Genomic DNA, 19,506 nt, shown 5'->3' on the forward strand with positions numbered 1-19,506 from the left:
GCTCGAACTGACCAACGGTTTGGCAATCCTGTTTACAATGCGCGCCGTAATTTATATTGAACAATCCCACGGCACAGCTGAACATCTCTCACGGCACACCAGTGTCCCGCGGCACAGTGGTTGGGAAACACTGTATTAGGGAATGATCAGGGTCAAAGGTTAACTGAAAGTGAAAAGTGCCCCGCCCGCCCTCACCCCCACCTCCTGATTGGCTGGTTGATCTGTGACGTCAGTCACAGACACTCCATTAGGTACACCACCATTTTCAGGTCGTACCTAATAAAAGGGTTTAAAAGATTTATTTATATTTATTTAAGGGTTTCTTGCAACAAAAAAAAGTCCATGTATAATAAATCTTTTAATTTAAAGACAAACCACATAATGTAAAGTTTAAAAGTGACCTCTCTGTCTTAACACTGTTAGTATAGCCTTTTATCCATGCGGTCCAATCAATTCATTACTCAGCAAGGAGACACACAAAAACTTTTCCAATCAGTTCTGAAGCACCTCTGAATCAGGGGAACACTTGGCTGCTTAAGTGAAAATTCAACTTTGAAAATAAGATGAGATCCTATTGTGGAAATACATTTATTCAGACAAAAGAAAAAAAAAAAGAGATCAAATGCCATACACAATACTGCTACCATATTCTTTTGGACATAAATTTAAAATGCTGTAATAAACCCTGTCAACCAGTCAATCTCAAGAGGCACATAGGCGACTGGGATTGAATACCGGTTCTTATACAAGAGACATACCGTAGAAAAAGAGCGCGTTGACAAGAACAATGAAAAAAAAAAATTCCGCGTACATGTTGGCACAAGGCGCGTTTCTCTTGTAAACGTCCACAAAAGTGTGCTACAAGCAGCCGTCTCATAAGACATCCATTGTGTTGGGGGTGAAGAATGGATGGAGAATGCCTACCATTGTCTGCCATTCCCACACACCACCCAGAATAAAGTAAATCTGAGAGTAATTCTTGCCCAAGTATAGGACCCAAAAGGACCAGTGGGCGACTACGCAAGTGCTTTGGTGCAAAAAGGTGCAAAAGTCCCCACAACGAGAGATGCATGGAACAGAAGAAGTATGTCAATCGCTGTCATCAGTCGCCCACGTCGCTGTCCTGGTCGCCGATGAGCCACAGGAAGTGGAAGCTGAGCGCCAGCAGAGCGGTGCCCAGCAGGTCGCCCAGCGCCGTCAGGTAGGGGATGGAGAAGCTGTCGGGGTCTTTGCCGCTGCGCCACATGGAGTGCACCATCCAGTCAGCGATGCACAACAGCAGCAACACCTGGCAAAGGACACACAAAGGGGTTAAATAAATATCTAGCTTATTGACGAAGTCAACGGTGAGAGTTACGCATACTTGCAGCAAAGCGGTGGCCAGGTAGACGGACATAAAGATGGGCGTCAGCGTGGTGTGTCCGCTCTTCATTAGGTGGATGGTGTAGAGGAAGATAAGGTGGCCGGGGATCACCAGGAGGAGGAGAACCTGCGCCGAGCGGTGGTTGGCTCCTGGGTAAAATAAAAACGCAACAGATGCTCCATTTACGAGCGCGGGAATCCCAAGTTCACACCTGCACGGGACGGACCTGTGCCGAAGAATGTGCGGCAGGGGTAGTAGCAGCCCTTGGCTTCGTCCGGGACCTCCCCCGGCGCGAAGTGGAAGTGCAGGAAAGTGGAGATCCGGCTGGACTGAATGGCCACCAGGTTACCTCCGATACCTGGACGCAGTGAAAGAAAAGCAATATGCGTTACAAATAAATTCTTGATTAAAAAATAACTAAGACCTTTATTTTTTTTTAAATATCACATGACTTTTTTTAGCCATAACATTTTAATGATTATTTTTTTTATGAATTAAATAATCCCTCACCATTGATGACGGGGGTGTACACCACAATTCCAGCCAGATTGGGGTCAGACACCGTTTTGTCCAGGATGAGCCCTCCGATGCTGCAGAGGACAACACAAATGGAGGATTTAGAATCCGTGAATGCAGTCAAGTTCACTGGCGACACGACATGCCGTCGAGAAAAGAGTTTGTGCTCTGTTAGGCACTTATTTTCTGTTCCAGCTCATCCATTCAAATTACAGACAGGCAAAGAAATTAAATAAAAGCACACTGGTGACAAGAGCTGCATTTATAAAGTCATCAAGCAAAGCGGAAGCAGACCAAGCGCTCGTCCGGATACCTGCTGATGACCATGGCGGTGATGACCGGCTCCCAGCCTGAGTAGAGCAGCGTGCGGCTGGCCGGGTGCTTGGACGAGATGACCATCCACAGCGGCGTCAGACACATGAAGAAGGCACACACCACGGAGGAAACGTACGGGTAGGAATCTGGAGGAGATGGAGTCATCAAGCTCAACTTTGGGACTACATTGGCTGTAGGGGAACTTTATCCAAACAATCACATCTTTTACAGTTACAAGTTGTTCCAACACAAAAATAGCCTTTCGTAGCAACTTTTTGCCCTCAAGAACGACACAGACATTGTTGAGGGAAGAGACACCGGCCAGACAGCCTAATTACGCCGTTCAGCTGTGGAAATATGGAATCTGAAGAGGGTTTCATTTCATGAACGAAGTCAGTTTTCTCTAGAAGGGAACATCAACGTCTCGGAAGGGGTTAGTTTGAATGTGATCGGGAATAGCGTTGACTGTATCCTTGTAATACAAGCGGGGTTGGGTGTGACGTGAATTCAACATGTGGAATGTGGCGGGAGAAGAGAGGAGGTCTGTTCTGCATTGGTGCTTCGGAGAGAGGAAAAAGCGACCTCTACGGGTTCATGTGGGAATTACAATATTAAGTTTGCAGTTTGTGATTTGGTCTGCAGTTAAAAGCAGCATCAATCTCGTATGGCGTGCTCTTTATTCCTCTTTAAAAGATGACAAATTTTTCCCTCAAGATTTTTTTTTTTTTATGTAATGGTGTTCCTTCCCCTACCGAGGCACTTGTAGAGGCCCTGGCTGATCCAGGCCAGGATGGCCAACGTGATGAGGTCTCCAAAACTGGCGGCGATAGGCGTGGCGACGTTGTCCGGGTTAATGCCCGTTTTCTTCGAACCCACGATCACACCCACCATGAGGAAACCTTAAACGTGAGGGGCAAAAAAAGGCAAGTTGCTCACTCTGTCGTGAATCTGTACAAATGTTCAAGTTTTTGGTGTTTTTTTACAGAAGACATTGGTGTTTAAATACACTGTATATTGTTTAAATTTAATTTGTTTGACATGGCAATTTTAGCGAGATTGAGGAAATTAAAGTGCATTTTAAAATATCAATTTTTCAATGATGTGTTCTTTATCTCGGATTTTCATCCACTGTGGGTGAATCTGGAAGACAAGCAGCGTACTGATTAATTCAGAGTAAACATTTTTGTTATCGGTCTGTTACCCTGCAGCAAAGAGGCGATGAAGGCCGTGGCGACACTGCTGGAGCACAGCAACACCGCGTGGCTCATCTGGAACTTCCCCTCGGGGATCCAGCCCAGAACCACGGCCGCCACAGCTGCCAAGAAGCCCACCACGGTGGCCTGCACCTAAAAAAAACAAACAAAAAAAAACCAGCTTTAATGTGGAAAATTGTGAAAGAACGGGCACACAGGAACGATACAAACACGCGTAGGATGAGTTTATCTACGTGCGGGTATATGATTAACAGTGTCGCCATCAAGCAGACGTCCCCGACGTGATTAGTGTGAGGCAAGACCAACACGGGTTCATCCTCTTCCAACATGTTTTTTTCGAACATGACGCAAGTTCATTACATAAGTCCTCCAATAGTTCCCACATACGGTGGATTCCAAAAAGAATTTACCTGCTTGAGCGCCAAGTTGCCGATGATGAGATTCCACTTTTCAATCGGCGAGTCCATCTTGCCCACGTTCACCTGTGTCGGATGCACACAAAAAATGTAAATGTAAATGTAAATTAAATAAATAAATAAATAAAATAAATAAATCTCTGCTGTGGTGACCTTTTCCCACATGGAATGTGTGCTTGCCTAATTTTATGCTATTTTCTCACAAAGCCTGTGCAACATACCCTGTGGTGTGCCGCTTTGGCGTGTGCGGCCGAAAAAAGGCACAATAATAACTTCCTTGTTTGGAATGACTTGGATGACTCATTACGGTACCCGGTTCTATAATTGCAGATGGGTGCGTGTTGTACACAAAATGTGAAAACTAAAACAGTAACGAGTCCAACTTGTTTTCTCATAAGAATGAATACACACCTTCCTGGTTAAGACACATGCAAGAATATCTCCAATGTATATGTGAGCCTGTGTGTGAGGAGTCGGTGGGCAGAGAACCCCCCCTCCCAAAGCAAACAAAACCAGAATTCTGCTGGCTACTCGTTACCTCTAATAAGTGAAACAAGGAATTTGAGTGAAACGTCAAAACTGGTTGAGCAAAAGCATCGGATTTCGACGCCGTCATGAATTCTTTCTGCAGAGTAAATGTCGTGGTTTTTTTTTTTCCTCACCGCTGTCGAGAGGCGTGAGGCCAGAGTCATCTCCAAGTTGCCCTTGAGGCCGAGCAGAGCGGGAACCAGGATGAAGATTTCGGTGATGTACTGGAACGCCTCCCAGTGCTGCTTGGACAAGACAGAGCCAGCAACTTTGATTACACTCGGCTTATCCCAAAGTGGGGGACATATTGTTACACTTCAAGGACCAGGAATCGGGCAAGGAACATCTCTACAGACCCTTCTCACCCGGGTTGCAGTCTGTTTGAACTACTCCCCTCCGGACGGCGTTATAGAGCTCGGTACGCCAAAACCAGCAGACACAGAGACAGCTTCTTCCCCCAGGCTGTTGCTCTGATGAACTCACACCACTCATAGAGTCTCAGAGACATTACTGTGCAATAACATCCTGCTCCTCACACCTTCTTGAATTTGTCTACACTGTTTTTGCATTATTCACATGTCCTGAATGTTGTTAGTCACCTAAATGTTGAACAGAGGGTGTGTTTCTACCGAAGTCAAATTCCTTGTTTGGCACGCTCAAACATGGCGAATAAAAAAACTCTTGAACTCTTGAACTTGGAAAAAAAAAAAAAAAAAAAAAAAAAAAAAAAAAAAAAAAAAAAAAAGCGAGGTGTCACCTCCCAAACCATGCAGTTAAACTAGAGCTGGTGTTACCTGTACAACATCCAGCACCATGCCAGCCGATACAGTTCCAAAACCGGCCAACAGGAAAGGCACGAGGATCTGAAAAGCCATAGCCAGTGGCGATTCCTTGGGCAGAATGTGCACAGCGGGTTGCGCTGCTTCCTCCTCTTCTTCTTCATTCTGGTGGCCATTATCATCGTCATCTGAGAGCCTCCTCTCAGCCAACATGGGCTCCAGTTCCAAGTAGCTTCCCTCTCCAATGTCCGACAGAGTGACGGAGGAACGAGAGGCACGGTCCGGCGGCCGCCGGCCTTCCAGGTGAGCCATCTCTTGTCTGTAACCGTTCTGGAGTGAGGCTTCGGGTTTGGCACCGAGATCGACCAGAGCCAGCCGCTCCTCCTGGAGCTTGGTGTAGCCGGTGGGGACCATGGTTTGCAGGAGCGAGGTGATCCGACCGACGGATTTCAGGGAGAGAGGACTACGAATGCCGCCTGCACCGCTCATACGGACCGTCAGGCTAGAGCCCAGGGAATCCCCGATCGCTCCGCCGAGACTCTCAATGCTCATGATGGGGTCTCGCGCAGCAACGTCTCATCTCCAACCTTCTCCTCCTCGTTTGAGAACAGGGTTAAAAAAATCACACCGGTGGGCAGTCCATTTCAGAAGCTTGGAGACTCATCAGCCTGTAAAAAAAAACATTTATATATATACATCCAACATCCATTTTTTTACAGGTATTTTAGAGCCTTTAACCAAACTCCGCGCAGGAGAAGCCCAGACCTTGCTACTGTTGTCTATTAGTGCTAATCACTGTAACACATTTTTAAGCATTTAGTGCAATTTCCGCCATCCTTTGTGGAAAACCGAGCTGGAGAGCTGGAGAAGTTATTTTGTCAAATAAGAAAAATTAGAAACTTTAAATGTCTGGTCCATTTTTTTGTACCTCTAATGAACATAGTATTCACATGGAGTGAATAATTAACTGCGTAAGTCAGAGCCACATAAACCAGAAGGAGTGTGGAAATAAGTCTTCAAAATGTAAACGCGCAGGACTTGAAAAGAATTTACACGGGATGGTGTTAACCACGCAGTCAAGCGTACTCACTTTCTTAGTCACGGTTGACACTTGGGACAACGCCTCGGTATAAAAGCTTCACGTTGAACGCGTTTGTTTTGCAACTAGCCGAGAAAAATGTTCCGTAAATCTGTTCGCATTAGCATAGTGCTACATTAGCTGGGTACAAATGAGAAATATTTGGAGGCTCCGCCAGCTTTCACACATTAAAGGCGGGGAGAAAAACCAGAGGCCGGGGCTATTATTTTTCGGACATAAACAAACATACTGTAAACATACTGTTACAATTCAAGTCATGGCGATTTCAAATCTCATTCGTGAAGTTTACCATCGCAACGCGAAGATCCCAAATCGAAGAAGATGCAAGCCGATGATGACAGTCACACGCACAGCCGCGTCAGTGAGTCTGCCGAAGATAATCTATGACGTCAAGATAAGTACCGCTTTTTCGGACCGTGCCGCGTAGTTTTCGTTACACACGTCCATCCATTCTGAATCTGAACCGCTCACAAGGGTCGCGGATGCGCTGGAGCCTATCCCAGCTGACTTCGGCCGGACGGCGTGACACCCTGAACTGGTCGCCGGCCAATCGCAGGGCAAACAAAGACAAACAACCATTCACACTCACACGCACTTACGGGCAACTTGGATGCATGTTTTTGGAATGTGGCACGGGGAGATCATGCAAACTCCACACAGGAAGGCTGGAGCTGGAATCGAACCCAGCACCTCTGAACTTGACAGTGCCCGACCATGCTGCCCTCGTTACACGCATATCGGAAAAATAATATGTCGTAGTGAAACATTGAATTAAACGTCAGTCACGGCTAAAAGATATTTTGTATTTTTAGTCAACTCGATTTTTGCTTATTTCGTATACATGCCGTTATGGCATTTTCACACTTATAAATTGCGACGTAACATTCCAGTAGATACCGTTCCTATTTTTTTTTTGTAAATGTAAAGATTCCTCCTGAACGCTAGAGGACGCAACATGCACAATGAGCAACGCAGAAGCGATTCCCGGATGTTGTCCTGACAAAACACACGCTAACATTTTGCAGTCTTATTTCTTCTGCAATGGACAAAAACAGTAAACCAAACTCACGAGATTTGCTGTCATGTGGTAGTGGTGGAGGTAAGTAGAGAAAAATGTATTTAACTCAGGCTAAAGGAAGCTGGCGTTGCTTTTTCGTGATTTTGTTTGAAAACCACATGCTCGTACTGTACACGCAAAGGTTCTCGGTTTACAACGCCTGCATTTGTACGTAAATCGGAACACATCGTAGTTCAGACACGATTCTAGTTCAAACTTTTTTTCTTGTGGTTTTGCCTCAGGTCTCGTTGAGAAGTTGCTCCTTAAACCACCGGGTGTCCTGAAGACGGAAAGACTTCCACGAAGTAGCGGTGAGCCAAATAATCAGCCATTAGAATTAGGAATAAACAATATAAATACAATTTTGTCTGTATTCTGGAGCAGTGATGGAACGGCTGCAGAGTTTCTTACCGCAGATCGCGGAAGCCAATCAAAAGCTGAAGCAGCAGATTGAAGAAACTTCTGCAGGACATTTCGACATTGAGGATGTCGAGGCTGCAGAGAGAGTTATCGAGATGGTGAGCGTAAAATCTTCTCATTGTTAGTCTGATGAATCTGATTTGTTCAAGGTGTCCTAATTCTTTCTTGTGGTTTCCAGGACGTCGCGTTGGTAGAGCTCAGTGGATCTGATAGCGAGTCGGAGGAGGACGAGGAGGATTCTTCGGAGTCTGACGAGGAGGAATCAGAGATTGTTTTAACTGAGCGCAATCTTAAATTACCAGGACGCAAAGGCAAGGAGCACACAAACATCCAGGTTGTGGATGAGCCGGAGAAATAATTATTTCGTACAAAGAGATTTAAGACTTTCTGTTGAAAATGAGGTTTGAGTTATTTAAAGGACTCAAAAGCTTCTATACTGTGGTGAAGAACATCCCCATGGGAACAGTTCACACATTCAAATCGGAGTCATTTGCCTTATACATTATGTTTACTCGATTGGGGTTCTTGCGTTGTTTTTTTTTATGTACATAATCAGGATTGATGTTTTCTATAACTTTCATGTACAGGAAGACATTATGGATAAGAATGTATGAGATTTGTAATAAAACTCGCCATCACACTTAAGTTCCAAAAAAAAGACTGAGTTTTTTAAGTGCGTCAATATACATTTAGTACATGATAGAAATCAAACGTCAAATAGTGTCTGGCTAGTTTCCCGATCCAGTTGTCACTGTCCGGGCCAGGAAGCTCTGAGGTTAAAGAGAATTAATACATCACAAGGAGCCAAGTAGTAAACTCCCAACTCGTTCAAGGCAGACTGCGGCGAGGGCTCATCCCTTCCCGTCCAATCGCCCGTGTCGTCTGCCGAAGACGACTCCTTGATGAGGTCCCGCATAAGGATAGCAGAACCCACGTTGAGGCACAAGATGATGCAGGCTTCCTTAACACTGAGAGGACAGAAATTTTGATTTAACTTTCTCCCTTTAGGTAAAATACTTTTTTTCTGTACTTACTGCTTAAAAAAGTTCTCAGGTCTCTTGCAGTAGTGACCAAAGAGAGGGAAAAGGTTTCTGGTCATGTCAAACTGAAGCTGGGCTGCTCCTCCATCACTAAAATGATTAGACAGGACCACCTGAAGGAGGCAAACATGTATGGGAAATATACAAGAGATGCAAAAGTACGTAAAAAAAAAAATTCTCCCAATATATATATATATATATATATATATAAAAGGTCAATTAGTTTTTCCACCGGTAACAATAACTCAAGGTAAAACAAAACAACCATTTTATACTTCAAATGTTATATATATATATATATATATATATATATATATATATATATATATATATAAAAGAATAATGGCAACTGGAGTCAAGAACAAACCAAAACATCTGCTTTAAGTCCTTACTTCCTGGTAAAGAAAGTTGTCCAGTCTCTCTGCAAGGCCTTGCCAAGCCAGTTGGAACAGAGACAGACTTAAAACCTGGTGCAGGTTCAACAGACTGTCCCTGATACAAAGCATCATGGGACATGCGGAACTAGACAAAGACATGGCGGCCATGTCGTGCTGGGACGGATGAGAAAACCACCTGCGAGAAGAGGACAATTGAGGCCATTAATGCTAAGCTAAGTCTGCTAATCATCACCTTCATCCTCACTTGTCGTGGCAGTACGGTTTGGCTTTTTCCGTGATGTCCCTCATGATGCCATCCAGCAGCCTGCCCATCATGTCTCCTCGGAGTCGATCCAGCAGAGCCAGCAGGCCTTCAAATAGCGAGCTTTCCAGAGAAGCCAGGCGGCCCATCTCCATCTGCCCCAGGCTTCCCACCACAGCCTCGTCGTCCAGGGAAACGGCCGCCTGCTGCAGCTGCAGGAAGAACTAAACAAGCGCGACATTTGTGGACAGGTAAAAATACGATTGCACGAATTTTCAAGTTTGAAGCATCACACAGAGGCCTGAGTCTTACCACGTTATCTCCCCAGTCTGTCAGGATGGTGGAAATGTAGTTAACGGCGTTGAGTATGGCACAGTAGCGTGGGCTGAGTGGGCAGCGAGACTCCTCCTTCATGACCTGCGTAAAATGAAATAAGTGCAGTCCAGAGTCCATAAAGAAAAAGCAAGAATTGTATTTGCACTTAAGAAGGCAACCCTAACTCTGTTGACGGCGTTCTTACCTGAGTGAGTCGTATACGGAAGTCATCCACCAACTCTTTCTGCAGCTCCAGAAACTTCAGCTGTGCAGACGGACAAGGTAATGCTCGGTAGCGGTCTAAAGAAAACCAAAACAGATTTTAGGGGTGCTCAGCGTTCATCTCAATGGGGTCAGGCTGACCTGTGATGACTTGGAGTAGAGTCATGAAGGTCTCAGCGCAATCCGGGCACTTCAGTTCATCCATGTCTCGGATGTCTTTGTACTGAGAGCTCCACGCTCCTTCGGCCGACAACATGGCGTCCACCTTCTCCACCGCCACTAGGCGTACAACACTGTTAGATTTGAGGCAACACCCGCATGGGGAGGGGGGATATGGCAACCTACTCTTCTTCTCCACCGCAAGCCACTTCTGAAGGACGGCGTCGTCAAGCAGCAGGTGGAGCAGGCCGGGCAGATGGGATGGGTATGCGTGGTTGCTCCGCAGCTCCTTCTCAAACTGCAGCACCTCTTCCACCAGGTGGCAGAAGAGCGCGTCGTCGTAAAGCAGGCGGGATGCATCACCCACCACCTTGTCTTCGACTAAAGACAGGAGGCCTCGACATAGCTCCACCTGAAATAATTTGAATATAGCAAAGAAAATGATTTTTTTTTGTAAATATTCTAATGACAGTGCCAATCAAGTAGAATAAGTCTACAAAAGCAGGTTTCCTTACACACCCTGGCATTGATGGTGGCATTAGCTCGGTCCAGGATAGGTTGGATCTTCTCCTCCATGAAGCTCGTGCTGTTCCCGATCCACATGAGCACCTGAGTCAGGTACCACTCTGGCTGCAAATGCACAGAGACACGCAAAAGGTTCACAATCCAAAGGTTACTTGCGTGATGAGAGAGGGAGGGAGGGAGCGAGAGCAACCTTGCTGGGGGTGTTAGTCTGTCGATTGCCATAGAAGTGATATCGGAACCGTTTCCTGAGAGGCTGCAGCATGATCTGGATGGGCAGGCAGAGTGGAGGATCTTGGGGCAGAGCACTTGGCTGGGCTTCAGCTTTCGAGGGAGGCGACGTCTTCTGAGAAATGAGGTCATCGCTGGACAGAGGAAATTAAAGAATCTGACGGCTTCCCAGAGTTGCGCCGATGTTTTGAAAGCGAAGGATACGATGTCTGTAGGGCCAGCAGCTGCGTGACCAGCAGCTCCAGTTGACTGGCCAGCTCTTGCTCGTTGGCAGTGGCCGTGAGGGACTGGGTCGGAGGGGATGTGATCGGCCAGTGAAGCTGGGTCAACACTTTCTCCAAGTCTCTGAGAAGTGCACAGGATTAAGAAGAAATTATTTTTCAATACGGATGAATGACTTTAAACTCTATATGTCACATTTATGTATGCTTGGACGGGATAAAGGGTGTGTTCACCCCGTCAGTCGATCCTTAATGATCTTGTGCCAGAAGTGAAGAGTTTCTCGGAGGAAGTCGCGCAGGTGAGAGCATTTGGACTGGCTCAGGTTGGCATCCATCACAGCCATGCTCTCCACAGCCCTGATGGCCTCCCACACGCTGCTGGTCATCAGACACTGCTGGACCACAGCACTGTAGACACACCGCGCACATGAAATCCCAGACAAACAGATGCCAGATGTTTGTTTTGGTACCTAAGCTCTTCAATGTGCTGAAGGCAGCGAAGGTACTTCATGTGTCTCTCCAGGGTCTCCACTTCACTCAGCTTTTGAGTGAGAGTATCCATCCATGGCTGAGAGTCCTGGAGGTGCTACAAGAAGAAATAGAATACAATTTTGTGTGAAGATATATTATATATATATATATTTTTTTTAATCACACAGTATATGTTACAAATTTGCACAGGGACTAACGCATATACAATAATTTGCAAATAGTAATAATAATGTAGCGTTAGTTACCTGTTGCAGTTTTGTGGAGATGAGTTTCTCTCGTTGCAGAAGCTCCTCCAAAGAAGTTCTGGCATCTTCTGCAGCAGACAGAGCTGCAGACACTTGGGGAGGTACAGAGCTGGAGACTGTCAACACCTACACGACACATCCATTCAAACGTTTACAAACCCTTGCTGAGAATAAATGATTACGCTAGTTTAAAGCTCACCTGTTTTTCCAATTTACTGTTCTCCTCTTTTAATTTCTGCAGCAGAGTGCCCACCTTCTTCAGAGATTTCACGTCGCTGCCCACCTCTTTCTCTATAAACCCCACCACATAGTCACGCAGTTCGTCGGAAAGGTCCGTAAAACACCCGTTGTCAGGAGTACCTGTTAAAACGGGATTTAAAGAGTCATTTGGCAGTTTTTCTGTATTCTCTTCGGATACGGACGCCGCCATTTTGGATTTGACAGGACACAAACTTCCTGCCACGAAAGTGCGCCGTAAAGAGAAGGCGCTTGTTTTATCATTATGCGCCCCCGCAGGCGGTGATTTGTAGCAAAAGAATTTGCGTTAATGTAACACCGCCCATCCGAGAGTTCCAACTCAATGAATTGGAACGACAGCACTGACTTTTTCCGGCATGCTATTTTAAACAAAATAAAACGCTATGAATGTAAAGCAGTGCTTTTCGTACAAATACGTACAGTAAATGCCTTTATTATTTAGGTACAAACGTTTTAAATTTGATCAAATGTGACCATACAAACAGTTTAATGCTCTCTGCGTTGCTGGCATTTCCTGATGTCAAACCTAAATCATAATGATGCAAACTCCCACTGATGTTAATATGCTCGTTTAATATGGATGCTGCATCTCGATTTAGAATGGCATAAAAATATTCAGTATGCCCCATTTCAAAGCCAAAAGTAGTTTTTGCATTACACAGATTAAATAAAGTTAATTAGTGGCCAACTTCTACACACATTCTATATGTGTATGAGTTATTTGAATTGAACTCTACTCCATTTTGCACTATATTCTATTCCACTGAGCCATGACAGTATATGTAGCAAAGAAAAAAAAACTGAAAAACGACATTTCATTGAGGTAAGTCCCCAGATGACGTTGGTGCCCTGACATGTGTAAAAACGCCTCTGGGCATGGATAAAGGTTTAGTTGACCCACTCCAGAGCAGGTCGGTCTGAAGAGGTCAAGGGGACAACGTGCGGCAGAATCACATGGCACTCATCATTGAGGAAATTTCTTTACACATGCTGAAAGACACAAACGACCTCGGTTAACTTTACCATGAGAAAATTGTTGGATTACTACTTTTACGATTTGGGAATCAAATTATTGCTACACTTTAAGATCCATTAGAAGGAAGAATGACTCATCTAGTTCACAAAGATCTGAGTCATTGTTTTTGGTCATTATTGCAGTCATCACAGTTACTAGGATGCTTCTTTATTTCTTCTATATTTGGCCCAAAGACCTGGTCAGTTAAAATAACTAGTACCCACAAAAAGGATCGACAGAAACCTGCTCAAATTGGCCACCTCGACTTTAGTAACAAGGTGTACTAGAGGTTGGCATATCTGCCTCACAGTTCGGGGGAGGGAACTTCAGCCTCGTCTCTTACATTTCAAAAACATGCACTATGAATTTGAATGAATGGGGAAAAACCTGAGTTTGAATGATGTACGCCAAAAGGCACGACTCGCCTCAAGGTTGGAACAATCCCTCTGAAAAAATAAAGATTGAACCATTTTGGGTTCCCAACCCACAGTTTGGGAAACCCTGATTTAGTACGTAGGTATGCTGGTGAGTCAACTGCTTAAGACCTTACTGTTTGACATTCAACCATCTTTGAACACAGTGCTCTCAGTGGCATTGAGAGCTCTCGCAGAAGGTCACTCGTCGGGCCAGTCTTCTCTTCCTGTTAGTGCTCGCACTGATTCCAATGACCTTTTTTGTCATTTGTTCGCCACATAGCTGAGTAAATTCCAATGAATATGACATCTTGGAATGATGTCACTGCTTTCGTAGAGCGCCCGGGGTTATTCAGGTTTTCTTGCACACAGGAAGACAACCCGTGCACCGGGCAGGATAGGAAGGACAGCCGGGTGCACTCATGGAGAATTCAAGTACAACATATAGGCTTAATATTCATAAATAACAAACATCATCATGGGATATGGTGTGGTTAATACTGTGTGGTTAACTGAGAATATTAATTTAATGCATTTTGGAATAAAGCTGCAAAAAAGTGGAATGAGGGACGCAATGTGAATTGTTTTTTTTTTTCCCCCAATAGGCTACTTTGATTTGTGTTGCTAGGCACAGTTCATTGTGCCAACACCACTGTCTAACATCTTTATATATTTAAATAATAAATGAATAAAAATCGATGAATTTGTAAGGATAATACTAACAGTCACGAGTTAGAACTATGAGGAATCAGTAGTGGTGTACCATAAGGCACCATCCTAGGCCCCTTTAACTTCTGACTTGAAAAAAACATGCTAAACCAAAGAATCTCAGAAAAGAGCCATCTTCTATTGTGCTTGGGGTTGTGGAAGAGCTCAAGCCTGTCCGAGCCCAATAAAAACAACAACAACAAAAAAAACTTTTTGGGGGTTAAATATTAAAATGCCAATTTTATTCATTTAAGTTTGTTTCCGTGTGCCTCATCGCAAGGGATGATTCATACTTTGCACGAGTACTACCGTAAGCTGAATGTGTGACCCTCTTTTAACCTGCCTCCCTCCCGCCTCCTCGCTTTTCTGGTCACTATTAAAGACAAGAGTCACTGAGGGACACTCACACTGTCCACTTGTTGTCAGGATCTCCTCACTTTGCAGGATGCCGCGAATCCTCACACCAGGTAAAGTAATTCTAGCGCTTTTATTCCATCCTAATGCCCCCGTTTATCTTTTCAATTCGTCTTCCTAGTTTGGGTGTTACTGGCTGGAATAACGTTGGGCGCCAGACCGGCCAACGTGGCTGCGGCAGCCATCTGTGCCAACGGCCATGCCAGGTGCCGCGTCCTCTCGCTGGCCAACCTGTTTGACAGAGTTATACAGCACTCGGCCAGGATGCACGGCATCTCCAATGACCTTCACGCTAAGTTTGTAAGTTGTTATTTTTCATTATTCCTAAAATGCAAATTGTTTCATAGTTGGGCAAATAATTGAAATTTGTGATCTGAAAGACCGATAAGCGTATTCCATTGACTATCATTTAAATTAGACCTCACATTGTGTTGTAGTCGAGTACTCTCACTTCTTTCCTCCGCCACCCATTGACATTTTCATGACATCAGACCTCTGATATTTCACTCTCGGACACGCACCGAGCAGGAGCAGTACTTTGTGCCCAGTGGGAATCACATTGGAAGGAGCAGTCGGAACTGTCACACCTCCACCCTCCTCACCCCCAACGACAAGGAGAACGCTCAGCGAATAGCGGTAAATGACGCACTCCCTGTATGTTTCATATGACTCGTCATTTCCAAATATTCAATTTAATCCAATTGTTATTTTGTATCTGCAGCGCGAGGAGCTAACTGAGGTGATCCTGAAGCTCCTGGTGGCGTGGAGAGACCCCCTGTGGCATTTCCACCGGACCACGGCGCACCAGCACAACCTGGCTAATTTCAGCTCGGACATGTCCCGCCGGATGAGCGATATGGTGCATGAGCTACGCAAAGGAGTCGAGAAAGTGGCCGAGAAGGTACCCCGCTAAAAAAAAAAAAAACGCTCTATTTTGATGTAGTGGAGCTTCTCGGAAAGCAGTTTTTACTGTACGTTTCACAAACTCTTACATATGTGTATTGTGCATTTTTTTTTCTCTACCTTAGATGCAGACGATGGGGATGATGAGCAACTCCGTCAGCACGCTGTCGTCCGTGGAGGCACTCCTGCCCCCGGAAAGCGGCGAGTGGCGCCTGATGAAAGACCACGAGCTCCTCTACTGCTTTCGCCGCGACTCGGACAAGATCCAGAACTACTTGAAGATCCTCAAGTGTCGCATCGTACCAGAGCACGGCTGCTGAAGCAAAGAACAGAAGAAACATTCGCTGAGTGGTTTTAAACGACACCGTTGAAAATGTTTTTGCACGGGATGTTTCGGAAGCACAATAGTAAAAGACTGACAACCTTCATTCTCCATATGATAAGCACAGATAAGGATTGTTGTTTGCCTATTTCTGTTTCAATGCATATCCATGATCTATAATGCAATATCAAATGTTGGAACAAATCTTTATGCTCACCTTGTAATGATCCATCTTCCAATTGATTATGCACCATACATGTGATCAATAGTCATTGGCAGCCAAACGGGAATCAGATATAGATTCACATGTTTATTGAATGCCTTAGATAATTAGAAAAAAAAGATGGTGTGTGTAAGTGTGATCAGGATGCAGCAGCTATGTTGATTATTTCCGACCTCCCGCTGTTCTGCTCGACACAGGCGACATGGAGGGAACCGTCCCTGTGATACACACACAAGAAATTAGAGATGCGCACAAATGAAGTTGGTGATAAAAAGTACCTTTTCATGGTGACCACTGTATCAATGTTGTGGTGCTCATCGTTAGGCTCCAGGTCCCGAAGTATAATCTGTACATATTAAATAAAAAAAAAAAGATACGCAAATGGCTGCAGAAAGGATTCCATCGAAAAATAAAAGGTGAATTTGCAAATACGCTGGGGCTAACAGTACCTTGGCAAGCTTCTCCGGCTGCTCAGAATCAAATCTCTGATAAATCTCTAGGCAGAGCGAGGAGAGTTGGCCTCCTCCACTCAGGGTGTGATTGCGGCGAGCTGGAAGCGGCAGTCCGGACGGAAGGAGCACAGTGAACGCCTCTGCTCCGGATTCATCCACCTGCTGCCGCACAGTCACAAAACACATTTCAGCTCCAGTATGTGATGACAAATGTGAACAAGTCAATATTGCTGGAATTCAAGAAGAAAAACATTTCAAAGTGTGTTAGTGAGAAAAAAAAAATCAGTGAGGATACCTTGAGCAGAATGTCAGAGGCAGACACATCCACTTGGACGGATTCTTCATCGGAGACAAGGTGGTCCTTGCCCACCAACAAACCTGCTTGGAGGGCTGCACCCACCGCAATGACCTCATCGGGAGGCGCCGAGCTCAGGAGCTCCACGTCGGGGAACATGTCGCGAATCATCTGCTGCAGACGGGGGATCCGCGCCGAGCCGCCGCACAGAACCACCTGCCACAAGAACAATTTCAGCATTTATCTTAAGGTACAAATAAAGTCAACCATTATCGGATAAATGGTTATCCCATGATGTGGATGCCTTACCTTGTTGATGTCGGTGGCGGAGAGTTTGGTCTGCTCCAGTAAGCTTCTAATTGGCTGGATGCTCTTGTTGAAGAGGGAGGAGCAGAGCAGTTCAAAACGAGCTCTGGGAGGACAGACAACAGGGTGGCAGTTATACATATATATAATAATAAAAAAATAAACCATGTTTTTGCTCCGACCACATTTTTCACACTAACCTGGAGACATTGCAGTCAAAGTCAGTGCCATCGTGCAGGGAGTCCACAAAGCAATTGGCTGACCCAAGTGTGGACAGGGAGTGTTTGGCCATGTCGGCTCCGTTCATCAACTTGAGCATTGCTCGTGCATTCTCGGTCACGTCGTGTTTAAAAGTGCTGCAGCACACAAACACACACACAAAAGCCGGGAAGGAGTTCAACAATCAGTTGTCTGCCTAAAAAATGGACCTAACGATTGTGGCGGTACCGTTTGAACTCGGTGGCGAGATGCTGGGCCAAGGCCTGCGTGAAGCTTTCCCCGCCGATGCTGTGGTGGGTGTGGGTATCCAGGACGCGAAACATTCCTCCGTTCACCTGCAGCACGGTCACGCTCAGGGACGTACCGCCCAGTTTGTATACCAGAACATGGCTGCCGACATAATACAACCAATTACTGCTGTGGCATGAGCACCTAATAGCGACTCTGTTGATTAAAATATTTTCTTGTGGACATGATGGGGAAAAAAATGGAGTGCGGCACCTCTTTGGAGCTGAACAGTCCTGTCCGATGTTATAGGCTAAAAGAGCGGCGGCGGGTTCGTGGATCAACCTGAGGACATTGAACCCTGCGGCTTCAGCTGCCTCTCTGCACGGGAAAAAACTCCAATTAGCACAGAACCACACTGGGGGGGAAAAAAAACGAAGCACGGGTGCATGGATGTGACCAACCTCAGCGCGTGCTTCTGAGAGGGCCCAAATTCAAACGGAACGGTAATGACGGCATCGCTCACATCAGAGCCGAGAGAAGACTGAGCCGTTTCTGGACAAACAAATATTAATAAATATACTTATTTTTTCTCCTGTTAATTTGCGCATTGTTACCTTTCATTTTGTGAAATATGAGTTTGGCAACGTCCTCCGGAGCAATGTACTTGAGTTGTTCTCCTGCTGTAATCTCGTAACAGGGCTTCCCGGATCGGTTGACAACCTGTGCACAACACCAAATGCTCATAAGTGCACAACAAAACACTTTAGGTGGAAGTTTCCATTAACGGCCAAAATACTCACCTGGCATTTGGTCTGCGACTTATGAGCTTGCGTCTCGGCGTCATCAAAGCTGCTCATTGAGAAACAAGAAAATCACTTTATTGTGGCCTTAATAGTTTTTTTTTTTTTTTAATAAAACATTTTACCCTCATTTGACTTAAGCAAAGATGCAAAGAAAATATGCCGTCACCTTCTGCCCAGCACTTGCTTGACTTTGTCAACCGTGTTGGCGGCATTACGGACCCGCCCTTGCTTTGCTGCAATCCCCACAAGCTGCAGAGAACAAACATTTTTGGGAGCACAAGTTTTAGGAAGCACATACTTTATATTATATATAATATGCTATTGTAAAAAAAATATTTATTGCCATTATTTTTGTGGAAATATTAGGCTTAGGAAACGAAAGTATATTCCAGAAAGTTTGGTGAAACTTGGTATCACTCAAACCTACAACCAAGTAACTTTGACGACAAAAAAAAAAGTAATATGTTTAAATGCCTTTTACCTGCTCATTCTCTCTGTAAGCAACCACTGCTGGAGTCACTCTATCTCCTGCATCGTTGGCAATGACGTCAGCCCGACCGTCCTACACACGTAATAAAATCAAGTTATTATAAACAAACAAAAACTGAAAACACACACAGTGTAACAAGTAACTACACACAACTTGTGTGCCTTTCGCTGGTAGTTAACAGTATCTATGGAAGTTAGCATGTTAGCATTTGTATAAAAAGTCGCTATTTATGTCAAAACAAACTACAACGGCGACGTACTTATGCGAGCGATGTAACGATAACGCGAAGAGAACATTGCCGGAAAGAACTGACCTTAAATACCGCTACACAAGCGCATGTGTAACCGAAGTGAACGCCGATAGCGGCCATGCTGAACGAACTGTAGCCGGCATCACGTGGGCACGAGGGACGCAAACGTCATCCGGGTTAAGACTTTCTGAATAAAAGAAAAACGTGACGTCTACAAAATAAGAGCTTTTTAGAAACGTAAAAAAAGTCTCGTTTTCATAATTTAAGCACAGAAAACAAAGTAAGGTCTTTTTTTGAGGGCCTAGTACTTGCCACCGATTCCACCAGAGGGCGCCAAAGCAATATTTATATTAGACATGGCTTGGGCCTGACCTAAAACTACAGTGGAGATGACCTACTCAACAAATCGAGGCA

At 45.0% G+C, this 19,506-nt stretch overlaps 5 protein-coding genes across 10 annotated transcripts; 2 read left to right on the forward strand and 3 right to left on the reverse strand.

Moving 5' to 3' along the window:
• Positions 1-574: 574 nt before the first annotated feature.
• slc41a2b (solute carrier family 41 member 2b) lies at positions 575-6,962 on the reverse strand. 5 transcript variants are annotated; one of them, XM_061268575.1, is made up of 11 exons: positions 6,830-6,962; positions 5,147-5,799; positions 4,487-4,597; positions 3,819-3,890; positions 3,396-3,540; positions 2,947-3,093; positions 2,193-2,340; positions 1,874-1,953; positions 1,590-1,721; positions 1,364-1,512; positions 575-1,288 (listed from the first exon to the last, which is right to left on the reverse strand). In XM_061268575.1, the coding sequence occupies exons 2-11, from the start codon at positions 5,681-5,683 to the stop codon at positions 1,103-1,105; spliced, it is 1,707 nt and encodes a 568-aa protein (XP_061124559.1). In that variant the 5' UTR covers positions 5,684-5,799; positions 6,830-6,962; the 3' UTR covers positions 575-1,102. The 5 variants fall into 5 exon arrangements, with proteins under 5 accessions (XP_061124559.1, XP_061124557.1, XP_061124562.1 ...); XM_061268573.1 differs by lacking the exon at positions 6,830-6,962 and adding an exon at positions 6,520-6,684; XM_061268578.1 differs by lacking the exon at positions 6,830-6,962 and adding an exon at positions 6,520-6,677 and having other exon boundaries at positions 4,487-4,594.
• Positions 6,963-7,011: 49 nt separating this feature from the next.
• nopchap1 (NOP protein chaperone 1) lies at positions 7,012-8,352 on the forward strand. The gene is made up of 4 exons (XM_061268579.1): positions 7,012-7,329; positions 7,530-7,598; positions 7,672-7,805; positions 7,886-8,352. Exons 1-4 carry the CDS (start codon positions 7,272-7,274, stop codon positions 8,063-8,065), a joined length of 441 nt encoding a protein of 146 aa, XP_061124563.1. The 5' UTR covers positions 7,012-7,271; the 3' UTR covers positions 8,066-8,352.
• A 1-nt stretch (position 8,353) lies between these two features.
• rint1 (RAD50 interactor 1) lies at positions 8,354-12,278 on the reverse strand. The gene is made up of 15 exons (XM_061268572.1): positions 11,993-12,278; positions 11,794-11,919; positions 11,527-11,642; positions 11,291-11,464; positions 11,040-11,180; positions 10,798-10,969; positions 10,602-10,712; positions 10,269-10,494; positions 10,065-10,202; positions 9,907-10,001; positions 9,699-9,803; positions 9,390-9,610; positions 9,140-9,320; positions 8,742-8,860; positions 8,354-8,675 (listed from the first exon to the last, which is right to left on the reverse strand). The coding sequence occupies exons 1-15, from the start codon at positions 12,221-12,223 to the stop codon at positions 8,456-8,458; spliced, it is 2,376 nt and encodes a 791-aa protein (XP_061124556.1). The 5' UTR covers positions 12,224-12,278; the 3' UTR covers positions 8,354-8,455.
• Positions 12,279-14,632: 2,354 nt separating this feature from the next.
• Positions 14,633-15,992, forward strand: prl2 (prolactin 2). Its single transcript, XM_061269300.1, has 5 exons — positions 14,633-14,654; positions 14,723-14,901; positions 15,130-15,237; positions 15,323-15,502; positions 15,630-15,992. Exons 1-5 carry the CDS (start codon positions 14,633-14,635, stop codon positions 15,822-15,824), a joined length of 684 nt encoding a protein of 227 aa, XP_061125284.1. The 3' UTR covers positions 15,825-15,992.
• Positions 15,993-16,116: 124 nt separating this feature from the next.
• Positions 16,117-19,279, reverse strand: hspa14 (heat shock protein 14). 2 transcript variants are annotated; one of them, XM_061269045.1, is made up of 14 exons: positions 19,156-19,279; positions 18,834-18,914; positions 18,519-18,601; positions 18,350-18,398; positions 18,164-18,269; positions 18,011-18,101; positions 17,823-17,927; positions 17,550-17,711; positions 17,303-17,458; positions 17,106-17,208; positions 16,797-17,012; positions 16,499-16,663; positions 16,328-16,395; positions 16,117-16,267 (listed from the first exon to the last, which is right to left on the reverse strand). In XM_061269045.1, exons 1-14 carry the CDS (start codon positions 19,210-19,212, stop codon positions 16,189-16,191), a joined length of 1,521 nt encoding a protein of 506 aa, XP_061125029.1. In that variant the 5' UTR covers positions 19,213-19,279; the 3' UTR covers positions 16,117-16,188. The 2 variants fall into 2 exon arrangements, with proteins under 2 accessions (XP_061125029.1, XP_061125028.1); XM_061269044.1 differs by having other exon boundaries at positions 17,550-17,927.
• Between the last annotated feature and the right edge of the window lie 227 nt (positions 19,280-19,506).

This window comes from Syngnathus typhle, linkage group LG21, assembly GCF_033458585.1.
Source record: "Syngnathus typhle isolate RoL2023-S1 ecotype Sweden linkage group LG21, RoL_Styp_1.0, whole genome shotgun sequence".
NCBI classification, from domain to species: domain Eukaryota; kingdom Metazoa; phylum Chordata; class Actinopteri; order Syngnathiformes; family Syngnathidae; genus Syngnathus; species Syngnathus typhle.

Bases quoted from the DNA above. Each gene is read 5' to 3' on its own strand.
- rint1 (XM_061268572.1), bottom strand. From the start codon at position 12,223: ATGGCGGCGTCCGTATCCGAAGAGAATACAGAAAAACTGCCAAATGAC. The intron at 11,465-11,526 runs GTACCAAAACAA...GTGTGTCTACAG, and splicing joins CAGCACATTGAAGAGCTTAG to TGCTGTGGTCCAGCAGTGTC. The intron at 10,970-11,039 runs GTATCCTTCGCT...TCCTCTGTCCAG, and splicing joins CTGCTGGCCCTACAGACATC to CGATGACCTCATTTCTCAGA.
- prl2 (XM_061269300.1), top strand. From the start codon at position 14,633: ATGCCGCGAATCCTCACACCAG. The intron at 14,902-15,129 runs GTAAGTTGTTAT...CGCACCGAGCAG, and splicing joins ATGACCTTCACGCTAAGTTT to GAGCAGTACTTTGTGCCCAG. The intron at 15,503-15,629 runs GTACCCCGCTAA...TCTCTACCTTAG, and splicing joins TCGAGAAAGTGGCCGAGAAG to ATGCAGACGATGGGGATGAT.
- nopchap1 (XM_061268579.1), top strand. From the start codon at position 7,272: ATGGACAAAAACAGTAAACCAAACTCACGAGATTTGCTGTCATGTGGT. The intron at 7,330-7,529 runs GTAAGTAGAGAA...GTTTTGCCTCAG, and splicing joins GTCATGTGGTAGTGGTGGAG to GTCTCGTTGAGAAGTTGCTC. The intron at 7,599-7,671 runs GTGAGCCAAATA...ATTCTGGAGCAG, and splicing joins AAGACTTCCACGAAGTAGCG to TGATGGAACGGCTGCAGAGT.
- slc41a2b (XM_061268575.1), bottom strand. From the start codon at position 5,683: ATGAGCATTGAGAGTCTCGGCGGAGCGATCGGGGATTCCCTGGGCTCT. The intron at 3,891-4,486 runs GTGAGGAAAAAA...CATCCGACACAG, and splicing joins CCTCACGCCTCTCGACAGCG to GTGAACGTGGGCAAGATGGA. The intron at 1,954-2,192 runs GTATCCGGACGA...TGTCCTCTGCAG, and splicing joins ACCGCCATGGTCATCAGCAG to CATCGGAGGGCTCATCCTGG.
- hspa14 (XM_061269044.1), bottom strand. From the start codon at position 19,212: ATGGCCGCTATCGGCGTTCACTTCGGTTACACATGCGCTTGTGTAGCG. The intron at 17,013-17,105 runs GTAAGGCATCCA...TTCTTGTGGCAG, and splicing joins CCGCCACCGACATCAACAAG to GTGGTTCTGTGCGGCGGCTC. The intron at 16,664-16,796 runs GTATCCTCACTG...ACTGTGCGGCAG, and splicing joins CCTCTGACATTCTGCTCAAG to CAGGTGGATGAATCCGGAGC.